Genomic DNA, 17794 nt, shown 5'->3' with positions numbered 1-17794 from the left:
AGGATGCTCCCAGGGAACTAGACTCCACTAATATACATATATATATATATATATATATATTTTTTTTTAAAGTAATTCTGCTACCCCTGGTTTTTAATTATAGCATTGACATATTTAACAAAAAATGAATCTCTTGATTGTAGATACACAACGCTGTCCTATCGAGCACCAGAAATGGTCAACCTGTACAGTGGCAAAATCATCACTACGAAGGCAGACATTTGGGTAGGTGTCAACTAACCTATCCACATCTCAGATGTCAGCAGTCTTGGCCATTAACTCCCAAGTTAATGCAGACAGTGCCATAGCAAGAGTGGCCACTGTACCATATCATTGTCTACTTATCCCTCAGGGTTATTCTTGACTCGAGGTGATGAGGCACTGCTTCTTGAAGCATGTCAAAGAAAATTACTTTAGACCTCTGTGAAAGTTATTCGGGTGACCTGCCCATTATTTAGGTGTTTTTCACATATGTGTTACTAGTTCTTAAGAGCAAAACCAGCTGAATACTTGTTCTTTATTGGAGCACAATTTGGTAGTGAGGATAGAAATACTATAACTTAGCAGATAAACAGTAATGTTGGTTCTAAATTCAAGTTTCTAGTGGGTTAATAGTACAGAGTGTTTAGATCGGCTGTAAATGTGGATGGTGCCAGTATCTCTCAGCAGACCCATTTGCAGTTACGATAAATAAATCACTAGTAGCAATCTGCTTTTTTTTTATTTTTTTAGGCTCTTGGATGTTTGTTGTATAAATTATGCTACTTCACTTTGCCATTTGGAGAGAGTCAAGTGGCAATTTGTGATGGAAACTTCACAATTCCTGATAACTCTCGATATTCCCAAGATATGCATTGCCTAATTAGTAAGTATTTCAAGTTTCTGATTTCACATTTTTATTTCTAATCTCTACGAATGGATTGGAGGATAAAGGGATTAGATCCCAGGAGTGATGAGTGGGATGCACAAATAAAGAAATGAGTTGATAACTGTTGGTTACTCAAAGACCATGTAACGGTGTCTAGTTAGAGTGGTGAGTCTTTTTGCCAGAAATCTAAACTTGGTCTCACACCTGGGCTGGCCACCCGAGCAGAAATCTTAACTGGGCTTTGAGCATTACAGTACTGCTCTGTTCTCTTGCAGTCTGTATGAAAGCTGTGGTACCAAAGGAGTCCAGCTGACTCATATCAAGCGATAAGAAATTCATCTTTGCAAAACTGGAAGCAACTCAAATTAAAATGATTGCCATGCATTGGCTGAAGTGAATACATAATTAAGACTATATAACTCTGTAGAACTAGGTTTTTTCCTCTCATTTAGGTTAATCACTGGATTTTGATAAAAAGCATTTAAACTCAATGCTTTAAAATGTTTTTAAGATTCCCCACTCTTTTGTATCATCATAATAAGCATATGTACTAATGTTCATTAACCAGGTGGCAGAATAAGTAATCTCTGCTCAACCCCCTGTATTGGAACGCTAAAGAAACAGAGGTTTTTATTATCTTTTTACTTCGGTCAAGGTGTTTAGTATCCACATTTTAACAATCACAGATTGTGAATCCTGAGTAACGCACTTTGGGTCCTAGGTGGGGATACACTTGGAGAAAATAGAAGACGCAAACGTGGTGAGGAGCATCTGACATTTGTTGAAGGCCTACTTGTACCTCATTTAATTCTTAAAACCCTATATAGCAGGGGTCCCCAACCCCCTGGGCCGTGGACCGGTACCCGTCCATGGCCTCTTAGGAACCCGGCCACACAGCAGGTGAGCGACGGGCAAGCGAGCGAAGCTTCATCTGCCGCTCCCCATCACTCGCATTACCGCCTGAACCATTCCCCCCCCACTCCACCCCCCCGTCCATGGAAGAGTTGTCTTCCATGAAACCAGTCCCTGGTGCCAAAAAGGTTAGGGACCACTGCTATATAGTAAATATAATTATCCCTATTATACAAATGAGGAAACGGAGCCTCAAAAAGTATAGGTAACGTACCCAAGTTAACATAGTAGTAGCTTTTAAGTGACTACCCATTCCATTATACTAGTTTACACGAGTTTTATCAATCCGCCTCTTCCGTTTATTAATACAAAAGCAGGAGCAGTATTTAAAGGAATGGAATATCGTGTTTAATGGCTGTTGGATGTTTTCAGAGGTAAAGCATTATATTGATATCTGTACTAAAATTGCAGCTATGTAAATGAGATTGCAAGGAAATATGGGGAAGTCGCCAAATTTATTGCTAGAATGGTAGGAATTTTTGGTAAAAAAAATTTTTTTTTTTACTTTTGTGCAGCAAATTCATATTACGAAAAACAGCTCTTTATGAATGTCTGTAACATGGCATCTTTCCTAAAATCTGATCTGTTTCACTTTACAAACTGTTGGAAGAGTCCACTGTCACCCTAACTCACAGGTCTGAAAATGCATTTCTTGTTATCCCCCCGCACGCATACACACATCCCCCTTTCACTCCCAGTACAAGGTTCCCCTCTCCTCTTTTCAGTTTCTATCAGTGGTGTCGCCATTCAAGCCCAGATGACTGAAATTTAAAGTTTTCTTTGGATCTGGCTAGCAAGACAGAATAGAGTCAGTCATTTCCTAAGCAGCATTAATGCTTTCTTTGAAGTTTCTCCCGTTTTCTTGACGTTCTCTCTGTTCTCGTCACTGTCACCATAATATAGACCGACCCTGTCGGCTCATGCCTGTCCTGGTGGACTGGCCTCCGTCTGTCCAACACACCCTCACTATGAGATTAATCTTATAAAATACCACCCTATCATGTCCCTATTCAGTAAACCTCATGGCTTGCCAATGGTCCCATATATTCTGGTTTCATCCTCCCCACCTTATTTCCCTTTATTCTCTGACAAGGAGACCTCTGCCCTGTCCTCTTGGTTCCCCTATTCCTTGCAACAAAGCGTTCTGTTGCCTTTCTCCAAGTCCGTCTTTGCTCAGACTGTTTTCTTACCTGGAATGTCTTTTTCTCTGCTTTTGCCCTGACTAAATTTTTTCCTGCCTTCAAGGACCATCTCTGCTCCTGCCTCTTCTGCAAAGGCCTTCATAAGGCTGCAGCCTCATCCGTCTTTTCTCAACTTAGGATCCGAACCATTCATTTGATTACTTAAGCAATAAATTGCCTTACATTGCTGTTTACATGTGTATGTGTATGTGTTTGTGTGTCTTCTCAAAGATGTTTTCCCCTGGGGATTTTTCCAGCTTCAGAAGGAGCAGAAGCTTAAAGGATCTGGAAACAGACACGTGATCTATAGATCACAGTAAAAGCAGAGATGTATTTGTTATCTTGTCATTTCTTTTAGATTGGAAACCAGCTCGTACCTCCAACAAAAGAATAATAAGTAAATTCATGAAATTTGAGTTTTGGTTATAATTATCAAGAAAAATCATTTGTCTAGCTGATAGTAAGAAAGAAGGAGGCCAGAACTTCCTAGGTACCAGCAGATGAATGTGTTAAGTTCCACACTGAGAACTTGAGTCCCTGTTGTGCAGGGCACAGAATGTGAATGAACTTAAAAGTATCTTTGTTACAATTCAAAAACTTTGTTATTTTCTTGCAGATGTTTAAAATTTTAGGAAAGTTAGAGCTTCCCTTTCTGAGAGGGGAAGAAAAGGTCTCATCATACTGTCTGAGTTTTATGAGAAATAAAAATTTTAAAAAGACAGAATTTTGGTAATAGAGAAATTATGCTTCTTAGCTAATGTAATAACTCTTTGGGTATTATTAAATAATTCATATATGTTTATCTTAGGGTATATGTTGGAACCAGACCCTGACAAAAGGCCAGATATTTACCAGGTCTCCTACTTCTCATTTAAACTACTCAAGAAAGAATGCCCAATTCCAAATGTACAGGTATGTGAAAGGTGCTTTTTAGGGGAAGTAAACATGATTGAATTGTCATTTAGTGTTCCTGGGGTATTAATCAGCTGTTTAAATGAATAAGGCGTCCCTTGCTTTATCTAGTAGGGGGCATTCAAACAAAGCTAACTATGAAGGAGTTGCTATAAAGGGAATGCAATTTTCCCATAGAATTTAATTATAAAACTGAGGCAATTTTACACACACACACACACACACACACACACACACACACACACGCAAACACCCTGGGGATTGAGTTGAACACTTTGGGTAAAGATTGACCAACTTTACCTTGTCAGCTGTCCCAGTTCCCTGAGAGCCAACGTGCCTGTTGTATTTACTGAGAGGAGGTTGGGCCGCTTCCCTAAGGCAAGGCCCTGGACTTGCCCCTGTGCCTAGTGGCACATAAGCCCCTTGTCCCTTTCCTCCTTTGCTGTAGCAGACCTTTCTTGATTTCCCTTCTGTTGCTGGCCAGTCTGGAACTCACACTCCTTTTCTTCTACCCTCCCCACATATGTCAGGCCATCAGAATGTCTTCTACATGTAGTCACCCTACACTCTACAGACAGTTTTCAGAGTACGGTGCTTGCAAACACCCTTCTTGTAGTCTTGGCATATTTTTCATGTCATAGTATGATTCAACTTTCTTGAATATTTTACTAATGGATGCTGTAGTAAAAAATGTCTAATCACAAATTGTTTTATAGTTTCTCCAGTAATGAACTTCTGATGTCACTACTGGAGCTTGAGGGTGCTGATAAGTAACACTTCTCTTTCACTCCCACATTTGGAATCAGATGTGGGAATCGTTCAGATGGAGCTCGGCATGTTGGCTTTATTACTAATAAGACTGAGTCAGGGAATGTGGCTTGACCAGTCAGGCTCCCTAACGTTAGCGCCACATGACTGAGCCGAGAACGCCTGGTTCCTGAGGGACAGGCTTGTCCATGGCGGGGGGTGGGGCGAGGGCAAGCCAGACCAGCTCACTTTTCTCTCCCAGTCTTATCAGTCAAGTAAGTTCCCCCTTTCCCTTGGGAGAGGAATGCTTGGAGGGTGGGAGAGAAGCTAGGAGAAATTTTCTAGCCCAAATCCCCTCCCCACACACACCTGAAAACATGAAGGAAATGGAGGTGCCTCCTAAAAGCCACTTTCATTATTAGTGTTCCATGGTTCGGGTTTCCCAGATTAAAACGAAGGATACTGTGCAGTAACCTAACACAACGTGATCCCTTTTGCTGTCCCACTTTCCCATTCATGAAGTTAAATAACGTGAAATAGGATTGGAAGCATTCAGGTTGGTAACTCGTTTTTTAAAAAGTAAGCTTCACCAGTCTCAAGCCGTTTGGCACTTGCTCAGTGGTGGTCAGCCGTGGTCTCGTGGCTCCCTAACCACAGGAGGCGCTGTTAGACGGATGGTGCAGAATCCAAGCCCGAGGAGCTCTGCCTGCCTTGTGGGTTGAGCAGTGCCTCACATGCTGGGAAGAGGGGCTGGCTCAGCAACCACACACACCGCGGCTGTGGGTTTCTCCCAGCGTTCTCACAGAAGGCTAGATGCACCCTGGCTTGGCCCACTAGTCAGCACCAACTTCTCTAAGATCTAGCTGAGAGCTTAAGTATAGCTTACAGACCTCTTTTCGTTCCTTTCATAACATCACTTCTAAGCTGTGCTGTAGGAGGGGGAGGGAGCTGAGATCAAGCCCCAGTGCTCTTGCCTGGCCCAGAAGGTTGAGAATGACGGGGGTGGAGTGTGCTGTACCCAGGCTGCTCTGTCCCCTTCTCAGATCCTTTGCCTCCCTGACTGGGGCTGAGTCCAGTGGGATATACTTAGGTTAACTTCTTCCCTTCCCAGACCAGAGATCAGGGTCTGGAAGCCACTCCGGAAGACCCTAATGTGTATTTCCATTGGCCCAATCATGCTGGTTATTCTTTCTCAAAGAAATCTGTGGGGTGAGTTTTGGGAAGTGGGCGAAATGGGAGAAGGGAGTCAAAAGGTACAAACCTCTAGGTATAAAATAAATAAGTCATGGGGATGTAATGTACAGCATGGTGACTATACTTAGTAATACTGTATTGCATATTTGAAGGTTGCTGAGAGAGTAGATCTTAAAAGTTCTCATCACAAGAAAAAAAATTCTGTAACTGCGTATGGTGATAGATGTTAACTAGACTGATTGTGGTGATCATTTTGCAATATTTACAAATATCAAATCAATTGTATTGTACACCTGAAACTAATATAATGCATGTCAGTTACATCTCAATTATTTAAAACATCTCTGGTGTCCTATTAAACTTTTCTTTCAATTCTATAGAACTCTCCCATTCCTGCAAAGCTCCCTGAACCAGTGAAAGCCAGCGAGGCGGCTGCAAAAAAGACCCAGCCAAAGGCCAGGTAAGACATGCCTTAGTGAGCACATGTCCTCCTCCAGTTGCTGTAGTAGCAGGGGAGGGCGCCTTATGGTTCTTGATTCTTAACGCTGCCGTGGCCAGAGGCTGCACAGAACAGGAAAGGAAGCTGTGTCTCCCCCAGGCAGAAACTGTTCTTTGGGAGTGCAAGTTGGAATATAGTAAGATACAGAGATCTACATCTGAAAGAGAATCAAGAACCCCACAGCTACTCCCTTTGCTTGGGGATAGGTGCATGGCGTTCAGAGGTGCGGTGACAGCAGGCCTTAAGTATTGCTAAACGTGTGTCCTGGCCTTTGCATAGCCTAGTCCACCACATTAATCTCCAGGAAATCTTACTTGCTGTGGCTCCAGCCACATTAGGAAAGTACAGGTCAAAGCATTGAGTCCATGAACAGCAAAAGAGCCTCTGGATCTTAGGTAATCACATTCTAAATAACGGAGGTTCTTCCAAGTAGCAGGTCAAGAGAGGAGTCAAGAAGCTAGGGTTTTATTTGGGGAAATAGCCCCTGTGCGAGAAAATAGAGTGGGTGCCGAGGAAGCTGGGAGAGCCATCAGAAAGCGCGGAAGTCTGACCCAGAGCAGGGAGGAGAAGGTTGGCTCCAAGTGACCTGGACTGCCTGCCACACAAGGTAAGGAAGGTGCATTGTCCAGGAGTCCTGTCTTTTAGGAACGGGCCTGCCTTAGTATCCTTGTGGCTGGGACATTATGGCTGAGAGCAGCCTCTGGGAAGCGTGGCCTCAGGGCACACAGGGCAGTGGATTTCAGGAGCACAATAGCTGGGCCACTTGGTCTTTTACACCCTGGTAGTCGAAGGTCTGCAAGGCACATCCTCATGGCCGCCATGCCTTCCAAATGGCAAATTCTCAGGGTAGTCCCAGAGTTGTTTATACCCTCCTTTTCTACCACACTCCCATGGCAAGGAAGCCTTAGTGCAAACTGTATCAACAAAGCACCCTAGATGGGAATATATGAATTTTAATAAAAGAGTAAAATAACTTCTGCTTTAGAAAATTGTTGAATATTTATAGAATTCCTGTTGTGTGTCTATTCCAGATGTGGCTCTAAAGTAATAAGACTTTGGTTTTTAATGAACTTAGCAAACTACGTCCATGATATTACTTTGCAGTCTGTTTATATGTTAGTAAGTCTGCCATGCTCACCTCTAGGAATTGCTTTTGGGGCTGATTTAATTAGCTTCATCTTTTGGGCTTATGGCCATCTTGTACTAGGCCCAGACTTGGTATGTATAGAGGCTAAGCAAAGATCCATTCCCACAAAGCATACACATTTATAAAAATTATAATACCTGCTGACGTTTGAGTGGTACTGTGTTGTGTAAAAAGGAGAAAATAATACCTACATCATGAGGCAGATGTGAACATCAAACACTCCTGTGACTGTGTTACTTATATAAACTCTATGGTGCCCAAACTGTTAGTTTGTATGGACCTCAGTAATGCTGCAAGAATATACAGACCTTACAGACAAGAGATTTGGATCTAAGCTGTCCTATATATAATTTGCAGTGATTTCATTTGCGTGATCACATTTGCTCCCCAGTCCTGAGAGGTGGGTTTTTCTTTCAGATTCCTTTTTTTTTTTTTTTTTTTTTTTGGCCCCGTCAAGCATCTCGTGGGATCTTAGTTCCCTAACCAGGGATTGAACCCTCGCCCTCTGTGAAAGTGCAGAGTCCTAACCACTGGATCACCAGGGAATTGTCCTCAAACTCTATTTTTAAAGTAGCCACTATTCATTGAGGCATCACATATACCAGATACCATACTAGGTACTTTACATAAATAAGATGACCTTTTCCCCCCCCTTAAAACAAATCTGTGAGGTTGTTGCTGTTCTCACTTCACAGATAAGGAAACAGAGACTCAGAATTGTAAGTCAGCTGCTCAGGGTAGTTAGTCAGTATGTGATTAGCAGAAGAACCAGAGCTCCAGCATCCTCACTCTTCCTCCTCTGCACGTTAAGTGGTTTGCCCAGGATCACACAGATAGGGCAACTTAGAGCCAGATCTCCTGGCTTCGAGGTCTGTATTTTCTTAAAATATACTGAGGTCCATACAAACTAACATTTTGAGCACGCTTCAGTTTATAAAATGGTTTTACAGTTATTGATACATTTGATGTTCACATCTGCCTCATAAAGTAGGTATTATTATCTCCATTTTATACATAAGGGACCCCAGGCTAAAAGAGGTTCAGTGGCATGCCTATTATCACAGTTAGTTAGTGGGGAGCTAGAGTTCAAGTACGGTTTTCTTTGACTCCAAATCCCATTGATTCTAAAAACGTTACCCTTAGGAGACCAGTGTGGAGGTTCTTGGCATTTGGTTTTCTACAGAAGTCTGTTTACCTCCCTCGCCCTTGGCTTGATCTTTCTGACTCCTTTCTCCTCTTTCCCAGCATCTGTCCTGTTTTCCTTCCCACCTCCCTTCCCCAGGTCACAGCCTCTCCAATGTCATAGCTTTTATATTACCAGTTTTCCACCCAGCATGAGAGCAGGATGCCAGTGAAAAGCCTCAGGGTCCAGAATGGGCTTGCCTTGGAGACATGTCATGAGGAAGGACATGGGGCCAGCTGTTCTGCTTCCTATTTTGCATTTTCTGGAGGCTGTGCCAGATATATTTTGGAAATATTCACGAAGCTTGTTTATTTTGGCCTTCACCTCAGCTATTACTCCCTAAAGTGCATTTTCAAAGGATAGCCACTCTGATCTAAGTTAGACAGTAGCCAGCTGCCTGCATTGCTCTAAATCAAGGGAAGCTACCACCTGAGCTGTAGTAGCACCATCACAGGGAGCAAGCAGACCACACTCTGTACTCATTTAGATTAGATTTGGCTATGAGTTCTAGAAAGTGCAAATGACAGTGGCTTATATAAGATCGATTTTTTTTTTCTCTCAAGTAAACAACATCTGGAGGCAAGTAATCCAGGGCTCATATGGAGGTCTGTTCCACAAAGCCCTCAGGTACCCAGGCTGCTTTAAGCTCATCACTCCACCATCCCTATGGTTGTGGCCATGCCCTCATAGACCGATATGGCAGCATCCCTCTTCCAAGCAGCAGGATCAGGAATTGCCAAAGAAGAAGAGAGACATAGAGCATGCACAGAGTTTGTTAACATTTCTAGAAACTGCTACATAACAATCTGTTTATATCCTACGTAGGCCAGAACTTAGACACATGGCCATACCTGATTACAAGCGAGACTGGGCAATGTGATTTTTACTCTGGGTGACCCTATGTCCAGCTAAAAATTGTTATTACCGTGGAAAAAAGCAAATATGTGTATTGGAGGAAATAGAGTTCCTGTCACACTCCCCAAATCCTTTATCTTGTGTTATTTACTTATTCCTTCTAGTTGCGTTATTGGATTAACTCATTTGATGCTTCTTATTATAGAGACACCATTTTGACAGCTAGTTCGAATCAAGTTTGAGTCCCTCTACGTCTGAAAACCACCTGCTTTAAACCCCTCTTTGCATTATCATCAAAGTATATTCTAGGAAATCCTAAGAAGTATTAGGCAAAATGGTCCCGAGATCAAAAAAGTTTGAGAAACGTTGCATTCTGTATAATGCTCTCTTTGAGGTATTCCTTGCAAGTTCACACGTGAAAAGTTTTTCTAGCAAGGAATCTGCTATTTTGATATTTTGATCAGTGTGTTAAAACTTATTTGCCCACCTTTTTTTTTTCATAACATCTAGTAACACGTAACATCCTGTGGAATACCCTTTGGGAAATGTTGACTAAGTGGATATGGAAGGTTTGGATGAATGTGGAGGTGAAAGCTTATACATCAGGGACTCTGTCTACCCTCTCTTCATTTTCTCACCCTTTAACAGACAACTTTTTTTTTCCTCTTTTCTTTTTCTAGACTGACAGATCCCATTCCCACCACAGAGACTTCAATTGCACCCCGCCAGAGGCCTAAAGCTGGGCAGACTCAGCCCAACCCAGGAATCCTTCCCATCCAGCCAGCCCTGACACCTCGAAAGAGGGCCACAGTTCAGCCCCCACCTCAGGCCACAGGTCAGTAACTAGGTTGGTTTGAAACTTGGTACACCTCTTTGTCATCCCGGACCGTAGAGAAGTCTTGGAAAGCCTGGTTTTTCCTGGAATGGAATCTAGAGACATGTAAAGAGTAATGGTTTTCCTTGAGGAACTAGAGATGAGCTGCCGTTGAAGTTGTACGGGTAATGGCTGGCCAAAAGGAAGGCCTCTCATTGAATTCTCCAGTGGATCTCCAAGGCCACTGAAGCCTGTTGTCTCTATTTTTTCTAGTCTTGGCCCTGATTTTATGGCGTGGTCCATTCGTCCCCTGCCTCCCTCTCTATTTCATATACTTCTCTTTGCATTTAAAAAAAAATCTTTTTGGACACAGAGGAATTATTTCTTTAACGCTCTGTCTCTTGAAGTATCTGTCACCTCTTCATGTTTTGTTTTTCCATTTCTAATGAGCGGACCGAGTTTCCTTTCGTAAAGAGGATTGATCCAAATTATCAAGTAGCTGAACATAGCCATCGCTTCCCCTACCAGGAAGCTGCTGTTGGTGAATTTGGTGGTCATTTACTTACAATCAGGCATCCAGACTGGGGTTGTGTAACATACATGTAAACCATCAAAGAATGCTTTTGTCCTGCAGTGTGCCACAAATGCAAAGATCGTGTTTTTGTACCGTAGCATCAAAGTTCAGTTGAATATGTAGATCCTCAGGTGCGACTAAAGGAGTCATTGACTAAATGGGACGGTGAACAAGGGAGGACTTTTTGAGGGAGACAAGCATTGAACACTGTTACTGGACCATGTTTGGAAAAATATGAAGCACGTAGTATGGCAAGAGGAAGGAAGGGCCTTCCAGGTGCAAGGACAGTGAGAAGCCCATGGATCTTGGGGTTATCTGTCCACTGATCACCCCCTCTTTATTGCTTTGGCAAGAAAGAAAGCCACGTTCGTTTGGAAGAGTTTTGAGCCCTTATATGGAGTTTATTCTCCTTGCAGGATCCAGCAATCAGCCTGGCCTTTTAGCCAGCGTTCCTCAACCAAAACCCCAGCCTCCACCCAGCCAACCCCTACCGCAGTCTCAGCCCAAGCAGCCCCAGGCTCCGCCCACCCCACAGCAGCCGCCTTCCACGCAGGCCCAGGGTCTGCCCACCCAGGCCCAGGCCACACCCCAGCAGCAGCAGCAGCTCTTCCTCCAGCAGCAGCAGCAGCAGCAGGCGGCACCGCCTCCTGCACAGCAGCCAGCGGGCACGTTCTACCAGCCACAGCAGCAGCAGGCCCAGGCTCAGCAGGTAAGGCGGTGCATCTGACCCTCTCTTGGCATATGTGAGTCATCCCTGTGAAAAGGTCCACTACGTGCAGGTGTCTTCCTTGGGAGCCCTGGGAAGACAGAGAGCCATGACCCGGCACAGCGTTGTACTCACAGATGGCAGACACTAAACCTGACACAGTGGAGCCCTCACTGCGTCACTCGCAGCCCTCCCCTGGGGAATTCTGCACCTCACCAGGGAACCTCAGCAAGGAAGCTGGTTTTTAAGGACTCTTTTTAAATTTTTATTTATTTATTTATTTATTTATAACATCTTTATTGGAGTCTATTTGCTTTACAGTGGTGTGTTTCTGCTGTATAACAAAGTGAATCAGTTATACATATACATATGTCCCCATATCTCCTCCCTCTTGCATCTCCCTCCCTCCCACCCTCCCTATCCCACCCCTCTAGGTGGTCACAAAGCACTGAGCTGATCTCCCCGTGCTATGCGGCTGCTTCCCACTAGCTATCTGTCTTACATTTGGTAGTGTATATATGTCCATGCCACTCTCTCACTTTGTCCCAGCTTACCCTTCCCCCTCCCCATATCCTCAAGTCCATTCTCTAGTAGGTCTGTGTCTTTATTCCCGTCTTACCCCTAGGTTCTTCATGACCTTTTTTTTTTTCTCTTAGATTCCATATATATGTGTTAGCATACGGTATTTGTTTTTCTCTTTCTGACTTACTTCACTCTGTATGACAGACTCTAGGTCCATCCACCTCACTACAAATATCTCAGTTTTGTTTCTTTTTATGGCTGAGTAATATTCCATTGTATATATGTGCCACATCTTCTTTATCCATTCATCCGGTGATGGGCACTTAGGTTGCTTCCATGTCCTGGCTATTGTAAATAGAGCTGCAATGATATTTTGGTACATGACTCTTTTTTGTTTTTTGTTTTCTGACATGACACCGTCATCAAATTGAAGCAGAAAAACAATTATTTCTTATTATCATCAAATATCCAGTAGTGTTTAACTCTTTCTGGTGTGTCATAATTTAAATTGCTTTGTATATTTTTTCACATTTTTTTGATCTGAATATATTCATTTTATAATGATCATTATATCTTTTAAGTCCCCCTTTTATCCATAGGTGCCTTCCTCCTCTTTTTTTCCCCTTTGCCACTTTTTTTTTTTTTTTTTTTTTTAAAGAAACTGGGTCGTTTGTCCTGTAGAATTTCTCACGTTCTGGATTTGGTTGATTGCATCCCTGTGGTGGTGTTTAATATGTTTACCACCCCCTGTGTAAACGGGTAGTTTCTTGAGGCCTCTCAATATTTGATTCAGGTTGATAGTCCTTTGTTCTTCCAGTTGCATCACATCAGGAGACATACAGTAGTCTCAACATCACAAGACACCTTATCTGCGGGGAATACGTTCCAAGACCCCCAGTGGATGTCTGAAACCACAGCTAGTACCGGACCCTATATATACCATGTTTTTTCCTGTACATACATACCTATGGTAAAGTTTAATTTATAAATTAGGCACAGTAAGAGAGTAACAAGAATAGCTAATAATAAAATACATCAATTATAGCAATATACTGTAATAAAACTTATGTGAATGTAGTGTCTCTCACAGAATATTCTTGTGGTGATGTGAGATGATAAAATGCCTACTTGATGAGATGAAGTAAGGTGAATGACGTGAGCATTGTGACATAGCGTTAGGCTACTATTGACCTTCTAACCATATGTCGGAAGGAGGATCATCTGCTTCTTGGGATCCAGAATCATGGAGCCATGACAGTGTCAATGGTTGCATGTCAGGAGCCGATGACATCAATGGTTGGGGATCCCAGCCAGGACGAAATGGGACGGTGCAAGGTTTCATCACACTGCTCAGAACAACATGCAATTTAAAACTCATGAATTGTTTATTTCTGGACTTTTCCATTTAATATTTTCATATCACTGTTCACCACGGGTAACTGAAACTGCAGAAAGCGAAACTGTGGATAAAGTCTGGTTGTCCTCTCTTTTATTAATATTAAGATCAATCTGTGGGTTTGGCGTTGTCTGTCGGATCCAGTCACTTAATATTCCCCTTCAGTTTGTTTCCTAAGTCCATTAATTCATTAGGGGTGGCAAAGCGGTGATATTCTAGCATTCCATCTTCATTTAGGGGCTGGATTTTTCTGTAAAGAACTTGGGGTCGAACTCGCGCCCCCTGCATTGGAAGTGCGGAGTCTTAACCACTAGACCACCAGGGAAGTCCCCTGTAAAGAACTTTTTCAGCAAGTATTTGATTACCCTGAGGTACTGTTTGTACAGAAAAGGCAGAAATAATGCATGACTCTTTCCCTGTGTTTACCAGTTTTCAGAATAATGAGTTTGTTCATAGTACCATCCAGAAGTGAACAATGAAGATTTTGTTTTGTTCTTAGTATCATTATGAGTTCATGCATCTTAATATATTTGATATGGTTCCATACATTGCTGTTAAAAAAATTTGTCCCAGTTGTCTCAGTTTTGGCCAGTGGAAGTCTCTTCAGATTGGCTCCTGGGTCCTTTGGCTGTGACTCCAGTAGCCTTTAATGTGTCCTTGCTATTTGGTGTAACAGGCTGTTCCAGGATCATTCTGCCCTTGACCTGGAATCAGCCATTTCTCTAAGGAGCTGTTTCCCTTTAATGGAAATGGTATTTAGAGACCTCAGTCTTGCTACTAGGGATACCCATTTGCTAATGGGTTGGTTATTATTTTTAGACCTTTTCAGTGAATAGTTAGGACATATATATATATATATTTTTTTAATAGAATATACACCATGAATTCAAATTTATATTTCTAAAGCAGATTTGTAATTACAGGATTTTTGTTTAACTTCTTGGATTTTATTTTATTTATTTTTTATTTTTTTTATTTTTATTTTTTTTTGCGGTACGCGGGCCTCTCACTGTTGTGGCCTCTCCCGTTGCGGAGCACAGGCTCCGGACGCGCAGGCTCAGCGGCCATGGCTCACGGGCCTAGCTGCTCCGCGGCATGTGGGATCTTCCCAGACCGGGGCACGAACCCGTGTCCCCTGCATCGGCAGGCGGACTCTCAACCACTGCGCCACCAGGGAAGCCCAACTTCTTGGATTTTATATTTGTATCTTTCTCATCTGGAAATCTTGATTCCTAACAACATTGACATAATTCTTAATTGATTTATAGTTTCAAGATAACAATACCAATATGATTACCGAAAACAGTTTAAGATTTCTTTGCCATTCTTACACCTAGAATGTTTAGCACATTATTTTCTAGGAGTTTGGCTATTAATCTGATACACAGGTTTATTTGCTTTGTTTTGCTGTTTAGTTATTGCTTTTTAAATTTCGGTTTAATTTTGTTTTGTGAAAATGTAAGACATTTACATAATTTCAAAGTTAAATCTGCAAAATTCTATTCCCTCCATCCCATATATAGGGGTATCCTTCATTCCTATTTATAACTTGAGAGTGTTCCCTTTAAAGGATATATAGCATAGTTTATTCCAATCAGTCCCCTATTGACAGACATTTGGTTGTTTCTAGCATTTTGCTATTATAAGTAGGCAGCTATTTATTGATAGCTGCTTTTTTTGCTAACCCTTTAACTTTGCCCCAGTAGGCAAACAATATCCTCCCAGTTAACTTCATAACTAAGTAACAGTATTTGGGATTTCAAAGACAAGATCTTGACCTTTGTTCATCAGAAGGCCCTTTTTTCAGCTGTGTTTTTGTGCCTTACACAGAGTCCTTAGCAGTGAGGAGTAGAGAAGTGTTCCTGTCTCCAGGAAGTTTATAAAAGAATATAACTTGAAACCATGCTACCAGTATAAGATAAAATATCATTAAGTAGTAGAGTATATTGAATATTTTGAATGTTTAAAGATGGGAGTTTAATAAAGAGAGCTATTGGGAAATAATTTTCAGAAAGGCTTGAGAGGACTTAATAACTGAGTTAACATTTAGGTTATTCTATTCAGTGTCATCATTGCTTCATCCTGTTCATGTAGGGAAGAATTTTAATCCTGGTTATTTCCAAATCCCTTTATGAGAGGGATAACTTCTGTGATTAGCACATCATTTATTAGCTTCTGTTACACTCCAGCATGTGGAGTCACAAGATGTACAGTCAGATGGATGCCCTCAGGCCAGGCACAGAAACCCCTCGGAAGCCAGTCTGCATGGCAGGAGGCAGATAGTGCAGTGGCTAGAGCCTGGCAGTGTAAGGTGCTGCTGTGTTTATGTAATAATGCCCTGAGGTTCCCCTCGTGAGTTTTCAGGCCAAGGTAAAAGACGCTTACCTGCCCTTGCCTTCGGCTTCAGCGCTGGCCTTAGTTACTGAGACACTCATCCTTTGTGGAATATGGTTCTGAGACAGGCTTTTATTCACCTCCTCATTCCTTGCCACTTTCTCCTGCTCAGTTTCAGGCAGTACACCCTGCAGCCCAGCAACCAGCGATCGCTCAGTTCCCCGTGGTAGCCCAAGGAAGCTCTCAACAGCAGCTGATACAGAGCTTCTACCAGCAGCAGCAGCTGGCCACAACCCTGCATCAACAACAACAGCTGCTGACTCAGCAGGCTGCCTTGCAGCAGAAGACCGCAGTGGTAGCCCTGCAGCAGGCCCAGGCACAGCCAGCCACAGCCCCCCAGCCAGCCCCTGCCCAGGAGCCAGCGGTGAGAATCAACCAGAAGAGGAGCCCACAGTGAGGGCTAGGGAAGGGGTGGGAAAGAGGCAGCAGCAGCTGGTGGGGCACGGCTGCTCCCCGCCCTGGTGGTTAAGATATTTGCTCTTTTCCCGACATATCCAGGAAAGGGATGAGGTACACTATAGAAGCTTAAGGTTTTAGAACAATGATTCTAGGTTGCTGATGGACAAATGAACTTGTTTACAAGACACAAATAGACTCACGGCCATAGAAAACAAACTTATGGTTACCGAAGGGGAAGGGAGGGGGGAGGCATAAATTAGGAGTATGGGATTAATAGACGATGAGCTTTCGTATTTCTCACTCTAATATTAGGCTGGCAGAAAGAGCTGTTCATTGTCTCTGTCAGTGCCAGTGTCAAGCAGTCAAAGCCCTAGGTAGGGTTAGAGCTAATCCCTTTCCCTCCTTCAGGGGGCAGTTTGACCACTGTGGCCTTCCCAGTCTCGGGAGGTTCATGTAGGCCTCCACCTGTACCCTGAGTCCCGACAGTCCTGTGTTTATTCTTTGTCTTGGATGATATTACTGGCCACCTTAAATAAGTCTACTATGCAGCACCCTTCCAGGGCCCGCTTGCTGAGACCATTTGCCGCGGCCTGATCCCCCTCTGGGCACCAGAGCATGTGACTGTTGTTTGAGCCATCTTGTTAGTTTAGAAATTCGGCATGTTCATTTCTAGATACTGGCTGAGTATAGAATCAAGACCTCTACATGCTCTTCTGATTGACCTCTACAGGTACATCCTCAGGCACATCATACTTTGGCCTTTAATAAGTGCCTTTAATGAGTACTCACAGAGTGACAGTAATAGAAAATTTTATAATGATAGAAAAAGGCATTTTACATACCCGGCTGACAGAGTATCACAGCTACTCTCTTATTCCCAGGGAAGCCCAACCACTGGAAGAACGAAGGAAAAGTAAGAAACTATCTTTCTGAGGGTTGATTTCTAATAGAGTTTTGTCACTCATCTTAAACCAGAAAACCTACATCCCTTCAAAAGGAAGCAGTGCCGTAAATAGATTGTCTTCTTTAAGTCTCAGCTAAATGTGTGTTCAGTGTCTTTACACCTTAGTTTCTGAAACAGCTTGGTCTTCCTGCAGGCGTTTGGTAGACAGCTACTCTCTGTATTTTTAACAAGCGACGAAGTTCCTCTTGTTAATGGAAAAAGAGTTTTTAAAAAATTATTGTATCATGTAGCTAGTTGAAATCTTATTTTGTCCAGTCCTCATTTAATGGAATTAGAAACTGAGGCCCAGGCTAGAAAGGGATCACCCAAGACACACAGACTGATAGCACCAGAGCTGGGGCATGAACTGAAGAATCCTGATCTGTGTTCAAGGATAATAACAGTGCTCGTTCAGGGTGAGGACGCGATCATCTACCACTGACTATACACTTCTTATGGGGTCCCCCTCTGCTGACCCTGGACAAAAGTATCCACTTCCTTGGGAATGAACTGTGATCCTTCTCCATGTTCCTTGAATGAAAAAATAC

General features: G+C 42.8%; 1 protein-coding gene across 13 annotated transcripts in view; it reads left to right on the top strand.

Annotated features, from left to right (window-relative positions):
• The window catches only part of AAK1 (AP2 associated kinase 1), a 167263-nt gene that overhangs the window by 95796 nt on the left and 53673 nt on the right, over nt 1-17794 (top strand). For all 13 annotated transcript variants that reach the window (XM_082643342.1, XM_082643344.1, XM_082643343.1 and 10 more), the window contains exons 7-13: nt 144-225; nt 733-865; nt 3770-3873; nt 6195-6274; nt 10179-10333; nt 11303-11595; nt 16017-16268. In XM_082643342.1, coding sequence (XP_082499468.1) covers nt 144-225; nt 733-865; nt 3770-3873; nt 6195-6274; nt 10179-10333; nt 11303-11595; nt 16017-16268 — 1099 coding nt within the window. The remainder of the gene's footprint in view (nt 1-143; nt 226-732; nt 866-3769; nt 3874-6194; nt 6275-10178; nt 10334-11302; nt 11596-16016; nt 16269-17794) is intronic.

This window comes from Mesoplodon mirus (genome assembly GCF_964341445.2).
Source record: "Mesoplodon mirus genome assembly, chromosome: 14".
Classification (NCBI taxonomy): Eukaryota; Metazoa; Chordata; class Mammalia; order Artiodactyla; family Ziphiidae; genus Mesoplodon; species Mesoplodon mirus.
The sequence above is the reverse complement of the archived record's forward strand: the minus strand, read 5'-3'. Positions and strand labels throughout refer to the sequence as shown.